Source organism: Lissotriton helveticus, chromosome 10, assembly GCF_964261635.1.
Source record: "Lissotriton helveticus chromosome 10, aLisHel1.1, whole genome shotgun sequence".
Taxonomy (NCBI): Eukaryota; Metazoa; Chordata; class Amphibia; order Caudata; family Salamandridae; genus Lissotriton; species Lissotriton helveticus.
In genome coordinates, this window is record NC_136071.1 from 1,035,438,405 (window position 1) to 1,035,453,991 (window position 15,587).

Sequence of the window (15,587 nt, forward strand, 5' to 3'; positions counted from 1 at the left end):
TCTAGGTAGGGGAAGACCTGGTGACCCATTTGACGCAGGAAAGCTGCCACTGGTGCAAGGCACTTTGTGAAAATCCGCGGCGCGGATTTGAGGCCGAATGGTAGTACCTTGAATTGATAATGTTGCCCTGCCACCTCGAACCTCAGGAATTTTCTGTGACACTTGAGGATGGGAATGTGGTAGTAGGCATCCTGGAGATCCAAGGATGTCATGAAATCTCCGTGTTCTAGAATGCCTAGTATTTCTTGAATCGTCACCATCCTGAACGATTGACTTCGTAGGAAGACGTTGAGCGCTCGGAGGTCCAGAATGGGCCGCCACTTGTCCTCTTTCTGGTGTACAAGAAAGAAGTGGGAGTAAAAGCCCTTCCCCTTCAGGGGTACCGGAACGCGCTCGATAGCTCCTTTCTTCAGCATTACAGAAATTTCCTGGAGAAGCAGGCGTAAGTTTTTGTGCGCCCGCCTGCGAGGAGGAGTCCTGGGAGGGATGGTGGAGAATTCGAGGGAATGGCCAAAACGTATAATTTGGAGAACCCACCTGTCCGTGGTTATGAGTTGCCAATTGTTGAGGAAATGGGTCAACTTTCCTCCAATTTGTAAGGATGGATAGGGTGGCTGGACTGGCTGGAGTAGCTCGTCACTGGCGGCCGCCAGTGCCCCTCTTTGTATTCTTGCCTCTGAAGTTAGATCGTCCATAGGATGATTGACGGCCTTGAGGTTGCTTATGTTGGTATTGACCTTTGTTAGTATAGGAGTACGAGGACCTATTCTGATAGGAACCTCGATACGAGGACTGTCCTCTGGATCTGTTGCCTCGAAAGGACTGGTTCCGGGACTGTAAGGTACCCAGAGCCCTTGCCGTATCCGTGTCCTTCTTCATGGTTTGCAATGCCTCATCGATTTTGGACCCAAAAAGGTGCTGGCCATCGAAGGGCATGTCCAAGACCTTGGATTGCACCTCCTGGCGGAACGACGTCGCTTTAAGCCATCCTTGACGGCGTAGGACCGCAGCTCCAGCAAGTTGACGAAAGCCAGTCATGGCTGCATCGATAGCACAGTCTATTATTTCGGCTGCCGAAGATTGACCCTCCACTAGTAGAGCCTGGACTTCCCCATGGACTGAGTCCGGCAGGTCTGACAAATATGGGGCTATGTCTTCCCAGAGTTGGCGATTATAACGCCCCAACAAGGCAATGGAGTTGGCTACCTTGACGGTTATGGCCGAAGTCGTGGTGAACCTTTTGCCGATTGTGTCCAGTTTTCTTCCTTCTTTGTCCGGAGGAGCGGACAGCGGGGAGGAAGGGTTGCGTGAGTGTTTCTGGGCCGCTTGCGTGACCACTGAATCCGGTTTAGGGTGCCCGTTTAGGCAGACCGCTGCAGACAGTGGGGCTTTGTATTTTTTGTCTAGGCGCGGAACAACCGCAGACACAGAAGCGGGCGTCAGCATTATCTTCTTGCCTTGTTCCCATAGAAATTCTATTATTGGAATAGATTTAGTCGTCTTTTGAGTCTGCTCCTTAAAATCGTGTAGGAAGCATTCCGTTTCTGTGGATTCGATAGCCATATGGAATCTCTTCGCCGCTCTTTCCACAATTTTATGGAAGCCGCCTATGTCTACCGGCGGCGAGTCCGCATGGCGCGGTTGGGGCGATGCTGGTGAGGACGCCACATATTCATCCTCCTCATCATGGGAAGAGTGGGCCTCCTGGACCTCTCCTTCCTCCAATTCTTCCTCCTCCTCATCCTCGTCTGACGACACTACCTCCTGAGGTTGAGTCTTCTCATGGTGGGCCTGAGGGGGAGGTCGAGACGGTTTTGGGGCTGCCGCTGGGTTAGGAACGATAGGCGGCTGATCTCTACTGTCAGCGTCCGGGAAGCGTTGTTTGTAATCCTGTACAAGGAATTTCAGGTCGTTCACCAGAGCAGCAGGTAGGCATATCATGGGGGTAACCTCCGTGCTGACTTTAGTGTGGACGGAGTGCTCCTGGTAAGAGAATTCCTCTACCTCTTCGTCAGTGCTTTGGCATTTGACATGTAGGTCCGAGATGGAAGTAGCGGGGCCCAGGTGGTCATCCTCTTCTGAGTCTTCACTCTGGAAGATTTCGTTAGGCGGGTGCATCTCCACTTTGCTTGGAGACGTGGTCTCCGGCGTAATATGCGGCTTAGCAGACTTGCCCAACGCAGGACTGGAGGTGGAAGCCGTCGAAGGCGTCGTCGATGGTGGTAGCGTGAGGGATGACACCTCCACGAGCTTGGTTTTCTTCCATGTGTCCGGAAGCGTCTTCGTCGACGACGAGTCCTCCATCGACGGGCGCTGTAACTTCGTCGACGACGACGACGAGTCCTCCGTCGACGGTGTCTTTAACTTCGTCGACGACGACGAGTCCTTCGTCGACGGTAGGGTCCTCGTCGACGGAATCTCCGTAGACGGCAAGTTGGTCGTCGACGACCGTGACGTCGTCGGTGCAGTCGTCGACGGCGAGCCCGTCGTCGATGTCGTTCTCGTCGACGTTTTCGTCGTCGACGTCTTCGTCGTCGATGCCCTCGTCGATGCTGTTGTCGTCGGGGCTGTCGGCGGTGGGTTCGTCGTTGACGTCGTCGTCGTTACCGTCGTCGACGGCGTAGTTTTCGTCGACGGAGTAGTTTTCGACGTCGACAGGGTCTTTGTCGTCGACGATTTCAGTAGTAAAACGGAGGAAATATGTCTACCTGTCGATGACGATGATGGAGATGTTATCGTCGACGGTGAAGGAGACAACGCTGACGTCGTCGACACCGTGGTAGTTACTGAGGTAGTCCTCTGGGCAGGTCTGCTAGAAGCCTGAGCAGGCTTTTTAAAAGTCTGAGTATCCTTAACAGACACAGAAGATGTCGTAGATCTTGCCTCTGAAGACTTCTTGGCTGTCTTCCTAGGAGGGGTGTCTGAGGGGCCAGGGGAAGTTACCCTTGGCCTCTTTTGAGAGACTGCTGAGGTTTTAGAGACACTGCCTTCGGAAGATTCCAGAGTGTCTCTGTCCTTGAGTCTGTCGAGCCAGATGAGAAGGCGGCCTTCCCTGTCTCTCACGGTCTTTCTAGGGAAAGACCTACATATTTTGCAGTCTGCAGGGACGTGGTCCGGATAAAGGCAATATAAGCATAAGGTATGCTTATCATCCACATGGAGCCTTTTCTTCCCACATGAAGAGCAGGCCCTCAAAAGGGCTTTCTTCTGGGATTCAGACATCGAAGAAAGCAGTGGAAAGCAAACACTTACTGCCTCAAAGTGTTACTGAAGTAGTCCTTGAAGATTGTAGAATGAAGATTCACTTTTCAAAGGAAAGTAGATGATTTATAAGGAATCCTGAGAAGAGCTCAGGCTGGAGACTCCCTAGCACAACGTGCGGTAGAAAATCTGAGGGACTGAGGCTCCTCCCAGGAAGGTTCTAGAGGGAGGTCGGAGCTGATTGGCTGACTGTGAGAGTTTGGTCCTTTTTGCATAAGGACAACGAAAGGCTACTAAGGTGAGACCCTTAGGCCTATTTTCTCTATGTATGTCTATAGGACATTACTTTTTTATGTACCGGAGGCTCCCGTCTCGACGACGGGGAATGATTCAGGCATGTGAATCTATGAAAGACACCCCTAATACTGGATAATGTTGATTATTACACACTCAAGTTCCGCTTTACCTGTTTCTAAAATGAAAAGCTGTGTTTTCTGTGTCATTTGCTGGCCAATTATTGAAGGAATAAGAAAAAGGGTGATTTTCCCAAATAACAAAAAAAAAATGTCACGGCTAGTATGAAAATGTTGCAAACATGTACATGTAACTGATTTTAAAGATGTTGCAGTGATAAATGCCACTCAATATACTGGCAGTGTTGTCTTTGGTGATATATTTTGATAATAGCCATCACAATGTTACATGACCAAGGTAAGTTATGACATTTTTATGTTCCTCTACCTTTATGCTAGCACCGGTTATCCCAAACATCTATGATAGAGTTGTGATCTACATGGTGTGGAAAAGCCCTAAAAATCGACAGATTGTTCCTGCAGTTTATTTAGTACTAATGTAACATATCCTGTTGATCTGGAGGAATTTAGAAAGCAAGCATCCATGATGTCCTGGGGAAATTGAGAAGTGCATCAATCATACATTGACTTTAACCTTTTCCATGCGTCGGACGGCCGAGTCACGGTGGGCGTGTGCGGACGGCCAGTGGCCGTCTGATTTGCGCACACGTGAAATTCGCCCGCACAGCGGGGAAATGTGCGCCGCTCTGAAGTGGCTATACGAAAATCGGCACTGCTTTCAAAATATTCCAGACTGAGAAAATGTTGCAGAACTTTTGGCTAGCATTGCCCATTATCATCCAGCTGTTTTTTTCTGTAAGTTGTACAGTCATCTGCAGATCAGCTTAGCTTGCTTATACACTAATCTAGAAGGAATTCATATAAATACAGGAAATGCAGTGATGTAAATACATGTACAAATAACAGTGCTTACCGTAGCTGCTCCCACCATAACCATGTGAGGTTGGGAAGGCGTACTCTGTAGAACAAAGGAAATAAATTATCAGTTAGTTGGCACACTGAATTTAGTCAATAGTTTGACAGGTAAGGCCTATGGAGTTTTCCATCTATCGGGCCAAAAGCCTACTTTCTATATGATTTTTGCTTTTGTACAACTGTACAGTGCAAGAAATGTATCTTCTATCAATAGTATCCTTTTTGTAAATTTTTTAGAAATTACATGGGGAGCTCCTGAATATTCCACCAAACACAATTCTTACAAAGTACAGGCCCACTTTCAAATTTGCTTTGATCCACTTATTTATCTTAAGTTAATCAATTACTTTTTCGTTCTTTTAGTTACTAGTACAGCACTCTGTATGAAATGAGAGGAGTCCGGATCATTCCTTTGATTGCTTCTGCTAGATTATGGGAGCTTGGGCAATTTTATAACTGTCCGTCATTAATAGATTTTAAGAGTATAAGTGAGTTGCTTAACTCTGCATCAATAGCTCTCGTTAGAAATTGGGTGGTTAGTTGACTGGGGCGTAAGCCATGGTCAAACAGCAACCACAATCCTAGTCAGGGTGAGGTCCAAGCAAACCCTAAATTAACCTGTACTCATTCTCTGGTAGCTTGGCACAGAGCAGTTAGTTTTGACTTAGAGGCATTGTGTAAAGTATTTGTGCAACACTTCAAACAGTAAAACAAAGAAAACACCACACAAACGGATTCTACACAAGTTTTAGAAGAATAGCTCTGATGTTAATGAATAAAACAAGACAAAGGCCAGTAATTCACATGGTAAAGGCTGTGATGGAGGAACAAAGGTAGATTATTTTCCTCAGTCCTATTATTTGATCTCCTTCAACAGAGATATCCCGATTTTAAAAGAAGGCCTGTAACTTAATACAACTAATGAATTGTGACATTTCTATACGTAAGGTAAACAGATTTCAACTACAATCCTAGTCAGGTTAAGGTTGAAGCAAATTCCTAAATTAACCTGAGCTCACCATCGGGTAGCTTGGCACAGATCGGTCAGTCTTAACTTAGAGGCAGTGTGTAAAGTATTTGTGCAACACCTCAAGCAGTAAAACAGGAAAAACGCCACACAAAATGATTCTACACTAGTTTTAGAAGAATAGCTCCATCAATTAATAAAAACCAAACCAAAAGGACAAAAATACAATTAGTAGAACTGGAGATATTCGTTTTTCATGTTTATAGTGAAAAATAGCACCAAAAAGCACAAAGCGATATTGGGGATATCTGGTTGTCCCAGACCGGGACAAGTTCAGGCCGACTGTGATGAACGGTGGGCCGGCTACTGGGGCCTAATTAGGCCCGCTGAACAGAATACCTTAAATCCTGGTTGTAGAGTGATGTATAGAGATGCGTTGAAGATGTGTCGCGCAGCCGAGGGGATGCATCAGTTCCGAGATGTGGCGAGGCTGCTGTGCGAGATCCTGTTGCATTGACATCAAGCATTCCGTTGAGTTGATGGGGTTTGTGATGAGAAGTCCAGTATCAGGGATGTGATGCACAGTTGAGGAGATGAGTTGGTTCTGCTCAGGGATATGTTGCTCAGCAAAGAAGATGCGTTGGTTCAGCTGGTAGGCACCATAGGCCCGCTTCCAAGGGTCCATGACCGGAGTGGCACCACTTGGCAGGGTAGACTCACAGATCGCATAATCCAGGTGCAGGGGTCGGAAGCCTGTTATGTCCTTAAGACATAATATCAGGAGGCAGCCAACCAGCCCTTGGAGTGACTCTGGGATCTGGGTTCCAGAGATGCAGGTCCAGTCCTTCTCACCTAGGCAAAATGGCAGTCGATCAACACAGCAAAGCAGGAGTCCAGTAGAGTGCAGTCCAGCAGATTATCAGACCTTTAGCAGCACAACAATCCTTATTCCTGGCATAGTATTCACAGGTGCAGAAGTGTACTGATGTGGTGGTGTCTGAAATCCCCTACATATATCCAGAGAAGCCTTTCAAGTGGGGGAGACTTCAATGGCATGCCTTCGGAGTGCACAGATATCAATCCTCCTTTCATGCCCTAGCTCCAGACTCACAACGGGCGGGAGGGGGGTTTGCAGCCTTTTTGTGGACAGGACGCAGCCTCTTCGTAAGTGAGGCCGTGCACAGCTCCTCCCTCCCATCCTGCCAGAGATGGTCCATTGAGACACAACTAAGTTCCCAACGTGTGTGGCTGTCTAGGAGGAATACACAAAGCCCAACTGTCAACTACACCCAGTCATGTAATAAGAGACAAGTCACGTGCACTAAATGGCTAAAGCAAGTAAAATGCCAAATTTCTAGATATGCCATTTTCAGAATTGCGGTTTAAAATAAATCCGACTTAACCATGTTTGGATCTTAAATTGCAATTTCAGAGACATTAGACTTGAAGAGTTTATCTTTTCCCTATTGGAAATGAATCGTATAAAATGTAATATGGTAATCCCAATGTTATTCTATGGGAGTGATAGGCCTTGCAGTAGTGAAAAACAAATTTGAGCGTTTTTCACTATGATGTTTTAGATGTCTTTTTCTGTTCTGATCAATTCACGTGAAACTTGATTTTACAGTGTTCCAGTCATACGCAGCTTTATACAAGCCCTTACCAACCCCATATGGAGATTAATAGGCTGACGGATCTGAATGGCACTTCTGGCTGGTCATAAAAAAAGAGATCAACGCATTATCCACATCCTCCTTTGATTCAAGTCCACAACTATTCCTTCATCAGAAGTAATAAATCACCCACCTGATGTTGCTGCTGCAGCAGCCTCTGCAGGGGTAATTTATGGTTTAATACTCATCCCCTTAAATCAAACACCTTAAATGTAACTGATAACTTCAATGTTTGGTCAACAACCCATTTGGCAGGGTAGCAAGTAAGAACATCTTTCAGAGTGGAGTCTCTTGTAGCCGAATCCTGCTTTCAACCAACTGGATGTGACAGATGCTTAACCTAGTATTCTCTATGACCAACTGTGCTCATAGCCCAGAACCTACAGAATCCCTTGGTAGGACCAAGGCAGCATTTCTATCTAATTCTCTGCACACTGTGGCAGTTCTGAATGTAAGAAGAACTGGACTTGCCTAACACTAATTACTGTTTTACCCCAAACAAGGAATTTCCAGAAACTAGAGGTCATTTTTCAACATCCTTAGTAGTTGGATGCCAGTGATCGAGCACAATCTTTTGAAACCATTTGCAGTGGTTGGGCAATTCTTGCACCTCAATCCAAATGAAATATGCAGTTTGTGGCCTTGGTTCTCGCTTGCCTGCTATGTTGGATCACCAGTCTCTCTTACACCCCCATCAGAGTTGTTCCACTACAGTTAAGGGTATTCAATCTTCTAACCAGGAAGTGGACACAGAGTTTGTGGTCTCTAACATGATCACAAATCTATTAAGAGAGGGCGATTTTCTGCCACTTGGGATGGCTAGTGGCATAGCACAGCTTGATACTTATTCAATAGGCAACAACTGATGATTAAGGCAGAAAAGATGGTAACAGCATGATTACTTACTGTGATTTTCATGACACTGAAGTTTTCTTTTTCATATACCTCAGAATTGTTTTCCCTTTCCCAGAGGTTCAATCTGCCCTCGCCCTTAAGAGCTAATGCTTGGTAGTACACAGGATTGCTAGGGAGGATTAGATTTTCTCACAGAGACTGATGGATGAGGGACTTACCTTAAAAAAATTATGTAAGGGGACTTAAAAACATTTCTTTTAATAGTAAGGGAAGTCAGCTCTGAAAGGTTTTCTCCTATGTTGCATTCCACCTATATAGCACCACACACACATATATATAGACAGGCCTCGGAAAGACTACTTGAGCATACAAAGCTAGAGTTAGTACATGTGCCTTCTCAGATCTGGGGGCTCCACCCTACAATACACTGGCAGTAACTTAAATAAAACTGCCAAATCAATGCACCAATTTCGATATTTGATACACTTTTCAAATCAATTGACTTGTTGATATACATAGACTGTCGGTGAATGGAGGAGTCATAGTTTGTAGAACAGAAGTCAGCAAATAAATATCACTGCTTAATGCTGCCCACATACTCACAAGAGGATGACTGCAGCGCAATGAGGTGGGAGTCATGGCCCTTTTTAGGTCTCGTCTAAGACACTCACTATCTGTTGTGAGACATTATGTTAGCTTGCAGTGCCCTGCCAACTGTTTACCATCAGTTGGTCTCACTGTCACATTCAATTGCTTGCTTATTTGATGGCTTGTGTGGGCTCTGCTTCCTGGGCGTGGGCTTGTCCCTCCCTTAGAGCATCGATGCATTACTATGTCCTAAATTAGCTCATTGATTTGGTGCTGCGTTTTTGTTATGCTCTCTACAAGAACGCTAGCTTTTTCCAGCTGTTTCCCTCATGAGCTTGTGTGCCCTTCTTATCTCATTGTTTCTCTGTCTCTCCCCATGTGCTTCTCAGATCCACCCACTCTCCCTGTTGCTCTGTCTTTACGTGTGCTTCTCTTTTTTGCCCTCATCCTTGGCTCCTTGTTGCTCTGTCTCGCATTGTGCTTCTTTGCTTTCTACCTCCTGTTGCTCTGATTTCCCATGGATTTAGGTTCTTAACCCTGCCTACAAATCCACCTTCACTGTGTTGCTCTGTCTCACTGTCTGCTTCTGTTTACTCTGCTTGGCAGTGTCAGGCAGCTACAATGTGGTAAATGTAAAAGTAAAAACCAAAAAGTAATTTATGCCAGTACTAACCTCACTCCAAGAACTGAAGCGCTGTTTCATAGAGTTGTTAACCTCTGGACACCAAATAAAATCCTGCAAAAAGAAATGCAATATATATTTGCAATTTAATTTTTGGTTAATATTTAGCTGCACTAATTAATAACATGATGGGTATCAATATTTTGTTTTTAGGTAAAATTAATTCCTGGGAGCATGAAAACACTCAAGCATACATGAGGAAATTCAGGTGCTAAAACTATATGGGTAAGATCATGAGAGTTACAAAAAAAACTTGCAATCCATGTGTAAATACCGGTTTGCGCAGGCATTAAAATTATAGGTGGTGCAATGTTTATCGCACATAGAAACTACCCGGTGCAATAAAGTTCAAAAACCAGTTAAACCGGTTCGGGAGGTCAAGATTTCTGGAATTTAACAAGGGAATCTAGCCTGGAAATTATAGGGACATGCAGAGCCTGATGCAGTTAGACATGGTGATGTACTGAGAGTTTCAGACTTTCATTCAGCTTAGGCTTTTCACTGCTTGATATATGTTTACTTAGATTTCCTTAAAGATTGGAGCTATGTGGCCGCCAAAAAAACCAAAAAACATTAAGGAAGGAAGCCCAGCAAATCAAAAAATCATCGGTCAGATGACAAACAGCTTGAGTCTGGATGTTAATGTGTTCAGGGTGTGGCTGACTGGCACTGGTATTAATGTTTAGAAGAAGAATATTTTAAATCAATCAACCAAATGAATAGTGTAAAATACGTATGTCTTTACAGTGTACCTGGAGGAAATCTCATCTTCTCCTATGTTCCTATTAATCAATTTCACACCCATGCCTTTTTTATATGCCTTCACCGGTCTGATGTAAAAAAAGAAAAAGTATTTTCTTCCTCACTCTGTTTTGACTCCCGCCCATCTGCTTTTTACCATCCACATCCCTCTACCTGCTCCTCGCTCCTTTACTTTTCCAGCTACTTGCTTCTTTTTACTTTTCCTTGAAGATATATGTAAACCAACTAGCGATTCCTTGTACAAATCTACAATATTACTACCCCCTTCCTTAGCCTTTAGGATTTTACCCTCTGTAGCTTTTCTTCAAACTTCCCTATCTGGTGCCCGTTTCTCTCTCTCCTTTAACATATTGCCTCATACCATATACCACTTTGAGTTCCTTTTCTTCCTCAATAATCTTTAACTGCCGCCTCCTTTTCTTCCTTACTGAAAACTTTAAAAACTGTTCCTTTCCTCTGAAACTCTTATCTTACATCTACCTAATGCACTGTCTTTCTACTTCTCTTGCGTTCTAAAACCACTGAACACTTTTCAACCACAGTTGACATCTTCTCATAATCCTCACTATAATCTGACCATTTCTACCAGGTGTTTAGCAGGTCAATTCTACTAAGACTATTGTCTGTTGTGGTTTAACACATATAATTCCTCTGAGTGTCCTCCTCAGTGCATACCAAAGGCTTAACCTTCAATCTCTTCCTGTTCTACATATAGCAGACGTCAGCCCATTACATTACATTTTTCCCTCCTTTCACACAACCAGCTTTGGTAATCCAGTCAATTCGAACAGCTCCTTTTAGCCGGTTGCTATTTATATTTTTCTTTGAATATCACTTTGAGATTTAGTTCATCCCCACCCCTCTTCTTTATTACCGGATACTCAGTCTTGTATGCACCCTGACTTCCTCTTCTAAAACTGAGATGTTCATTTTTCTTCATTCTGCTGTCATCTTGTATGAGTTCCACTAATCTCAATCAACTTCCCTTCATCTTTTTGTGTCTCAAGTTCTGTTCAGTCCTTCTCCTACCTTTCTCTACTATCTTACTAGCCTTAAATAAGTCGGTCAACAATGATTACATTTTTGTCATATTTTCCCTTTGCTAACTTTTGAATCTGCCAAACTGCTCTCTCACAGTTACATTCTTTGGCAAAGAGACTACTGTATCTTCACTCCTACTAGCTGCTGATTCTACTTCTCATCTTCAGGCGCTCCAACATTCTCCTGTCTGTCTTTCTTTTATTCCAGTCTGCTCAAAAGTGTACTACAGACCAGCCCTTCATTACATGGTGTTGAAATATGCTGTAGTGGAGAAACTTGAAGCAGAGGTGCAGAAAGGAGAGTTAAATCTCATTGCAAATTCATCATAGAACTTATTCTACTAGCCTAAGATAATTTCTGGTTATAGGATTGATGGAGAATTTCAGAAAATACCAGAAGATATTTACTTCAAAAACCTAAAAAGCAGATCTCGATCTGACCACAATATTGTTGAAAATTGCATATATTAGGGAAGATCAGAAATGGATTCACAGACAGAAAGGATAACAAAGCTTCTAATCCAATTTATCTTTTCAAATAAACCTTGGGTGTACTGTATAGAGTCAGCCCATAAAATATATTAGAAAGAAATATAACTACGGTCTTACCACTTTCGTGGACATCATTTCATCTTTGAAAGGAATATCTTCATGCTGTTGAAATAAGAAAAAAAAAAATCAACGCTGGCATTGGACCAAATGTTTGCTCTCCCTTTAAAAAAAAGCAATGTATGAATACGTAATTCTCATCAATCAGCGAGAATGCCTCAAAATTATTTTAGCCAATACACGTCAAACATGCTAAGACTCAACTTGGCACCAACAACCACTTAACAATTAGGTCTCCTCAGATGTTTTGTTGCATCTTCCAAGAGCACATCTTAAAATATATACCACTACATAATACACTATAGAAATAAAAACACAAGTACTAATTTATAGAGTGCCAAAACCTTAAAATATTGTGACACTTCAAAAAAATATAAGCAGAGCAAGCACCATGATCGCTGTCTGATTTAGACAATAATCTCTGAAATCACAAGGGGCACCATAAAACTTCCCTAAACACAACATGGTAACTTCCTAATCCGATTGAGCTCCCACCCTGTCTCTCTGGAATACTTAACTATGTTATTCAACTCAAATGCTCCTTCACAGATCCCCACCTACTGCTCACACACAGAAAAAACCTAAGATAATCTAGGCTAACTATGTCATCAGTTCCCTATAATGGTCAACGCAGCAAACATCTTTCAGAATATTAGGTTATTTATATTGGTATATTGGTATACCAAATCTTTCATTGAGATGGCGGCAGAGTGAGGACGAGGGTCTTGTTTTGCAGCCCTTACAATGGCTAGCATCTTCAGCTGCGGTGCTGCCTCACTAGGCTATCAGCCCAGGAGAGCTTAGAATTTGTGTATTTTAGCCTTGCAGGGGTGCGTTTCCCATCTTTGTTGCACCACAGCCTTCATCAAACTTATACTGCTGTTGCTGCTTCAGATACTAGGTAAATAAAGCACATTCTATCAACTCTATCACAGGTCTGTATGAGAGACAATGGCACCCACCTTTAATGAAACTTTTCCAGTGCTCGCCCCTGAAGGTGCTGCTTAACGTGTGTACATCTAACTTGCCTTTACTCTCCTTAGTTTATATTACAAACTGTAACAGTTTGGTGCCTTATTGAATGGAGTGGTAATGTGGGTTTCTATAATTTCTTGAACTGCAAGTTATTTATTGTACTAAGGCATTGTATTTTCCCTCGTGGCTCCCTGTGTCTAGACAACCCTGATAACCTCTAATTAACCAAACGGCTCTGGGCGTAGTTATGTTCTGGGAACTTTTAGAGCGTGCGAATACCCGGAGGTGTCCTAGCGCTAGTTACTACTCCTTAATGCTGAGCTGGAAACAAGAGGGTTTATTTATCAAAAAATCAGGTCTTTAACCCTTCCTGAAAGCTAGAAGATTGGTGGCTTTTTTTTTCAAATGGAATGGCAAGTCATTCCAGGCTTTTGCTGCGCATGAAGAGAAACTTCTGCCACCCCACTTATCTTTTTTTGTTGGTGGAACTACGACCAGCTTAGCTCCCAGAGATCTCACAGTTCTTGTCGGTATATACCATTAAAACTGGCACCTTAAATGATCTGGTCCTAAGCCTTGAAGTGCTTTAAAGACCATGCAGAGAGATTTAAAATGCACCCGGTTCCTCACCGGGAGCCAGTGCAGTTTTTTATCTCTTTGGAAATTGGGGAGAACTTGATGTGCCCGTAAGTAATCTGGCCGCGGCATTTTGTAGCAGCTGAAGCTTATACAGAAGTCTTTGTTGTATGTTTCGATACAGGCTGTTACATTAATCCAGCCTCAATATGACCAATGCTGTGACTTCTGTTTGCCGGCTCCCTGAAGGTAAAAGCCGCAATAACTTCTTGACAGTTCTGAAAACAAGCACTGTTGTTGAAGTTACTGCATTTACTTAGGCCCCAAAGGAGAGTATCTCATCCAGTATTATTCCCAAATGTTTCACTTTTTTGAAGGTATAGGGAGTGAACCCATGGAAGCAGGCCATCAATTAGGAGTCCAAAAATTAACATAGTTCCCAAACAGCATTACTTCCGTTTTATCGGAGTTCAGTTTTAGGCAATTGTCTGCCATCCATCTCACCACCAATTCCATACAGACCTGAAACCGTTTATCTATTCCCAGCTCTTGGTCAGGTAATAGAGACACCACAATTTGTGTGTCATCAGCGTAGGAAGTGAGATTAAACCCGAATGCACTGATAACGGGGTCTAATGATGAGACACACACGTTAAAGAGTGTGGGGCTCAATGACGATCCCTGCGGTACATCACATGGCAGTGCAAAGGGCTTGGACTGATATTTACCTAGGGATTCAATCTGTCCCCTGTCTGATAGAAAAGATTTAAGAAGATCCCAAGCTTTCCCTTGGACCCCACAAGCCTTGAGACGGTCCATTAGGATATAATAATGGACCATATCAAAGGCCGCGGACAGATCTAATAAGATCAAGGCTGCCCTGCCTCCTCGATCCACAGCTTCCCTGATCTCCTTGTGGCCTTAATGAGCGCATACTCAGTGCTGTGGCTCTCTCTAAAGCCATATTGAGAGGGATCCAGGGCTTGTACTTCCCCCAAAAATGCACTGAGTTGACGATTCATGATTTGTTCAACCATTTTTGCGGGGAAAGGAAGCCGAGAGATCGGGCGGATGTTGTTGGGATCCTTAGTGTGCAGGCTTGGCTTTTTCAGATGGGGCAATATTGAGGCCACCTTCCAAAGCTTGGGGTACTGTCCTGTTTCAAACATTCCATTAAAAATGGATGTGAGAAAAAGAGCAATCGGACCGGGGGCCAGTTTTACCACCTTCAAAGGACATGGATCAAAAGCAAACCAGATTTGGCTCCCATTAGGAGCTCAAGAGTACCGTTTACGGTCAGTGGTGCACAGTTATTCAGGGAAAGGGGGACAATCCTTGGGGGCTTAGATACCTCCCTTGCCATGTTCAGCCCGGCATTGTTAGGTCCACTGAAGACAGAAAATATGCTCTCCACTTTATTAAGGAAGAATTTGGCAATCTCCTCACACAATTCCTGACTAGACTGAACTTTAACTGGGCTCAGGGAAGCCAGGCTGGAGACAGTTCTAAACAACTCTTTGGCAGAGTTCTTTGCCAAAACGATTTGGCGTGAATAAAATGTTTGTTTCGCGGCGAAAATAACTTGTTTATACTCCTGAAGGCAAGAATTATACAATTTCTTCTCTACTTCCTTGTAGCCTTTCCTTCAGTTGCGTTCCAGGCGTTTACAGATGCATTTTAAATTTCTCCCCTCCTCTGTAAACCATGGAGCGGAAGGATGTGCTCTTTTGGGGAGAACAGTTTTTGGTGGTGCTATTATATCATACGCTTGAGCAAGCCAATTGTTGTAGGTGATAGTCGCCTCCTCTACACCATGTGGTAACTGGCCTGCCGTGGTAGTAAGAGGATCCTTTAAAGCAGTCCCATCAACTCTATTCCAGGCTCTAATCTCTATCTGTCCTTTCGGATAGCCACTCTTCGCGTGCTGAGGCGCAATAGTTAGTTCAAATTGAACAGCAGCATGGTCAGACCACACAAGTGGTAGTATGCCTGTAAAGGACATACCGGGATGGTTAGAAAAAATCCCATCCAGGGTATGTCCAGCTACATGAGTCGTTCCCCTAAAATATTGCTTTAAATCGGCACTATCCATCATGTCCATCAGCATTGCCGTGTCAGGGTCAGTAGACACCTTTAAATAGAAGTTAAAGTCTCCCCAAATAGTGTAGGTGTTACAACACAGACCAACAGCTGACTAATGTGAACATCAAACGAGTTTCTAGCTCCTGGTGGCATGTACAATAAAATACCTTTAAAGGTATGGTGATTGGATAAGGTGAAGTTAAAAGACAACGCCTCACAGGCTATGGTTGAAACAGGCTGAAATACAGCTTTAATAGAGCTGTGATAAATTAACGCCAAACCCCCTCC

The 15,587-nt window shown here is 43.8% G+C and overlaps 1 protein-coding gene across 1 annotated transcript in view; it reads right to left on the bottom strand.

Annotated features, from left to right (window-relative positions):
* The window catches only part of CASD1 (CAS1 domain sialic acid O acetyltransferase 1), a 256,795-nt gene that overhangs the window by 186,354 nt on the left and 54,854 nt on the right, over positions 1 to 15,587 (bottom strand). Inside the window, exons 4-6 of the mRNA XM_078663740.1 lie at positions 11,667 to 11,711; positions 9,247 to 9,309; positions 4,489 to 4,533 (exon numbers count right to left, since the gene is read on the bottom strand). Coding sequence (XP_078519866.1) covers positions 4,489 to 4,533; positions 9,247 to 9,309; positions 11,667 to 11,711 — 153 coding nt within the window. The remainder of the gene's footprint in view (positions 1 to 4,488; positions 4,534 to 9,246; positions 9,310 to 11,666; positions 11,712 to 15,587) is intronic.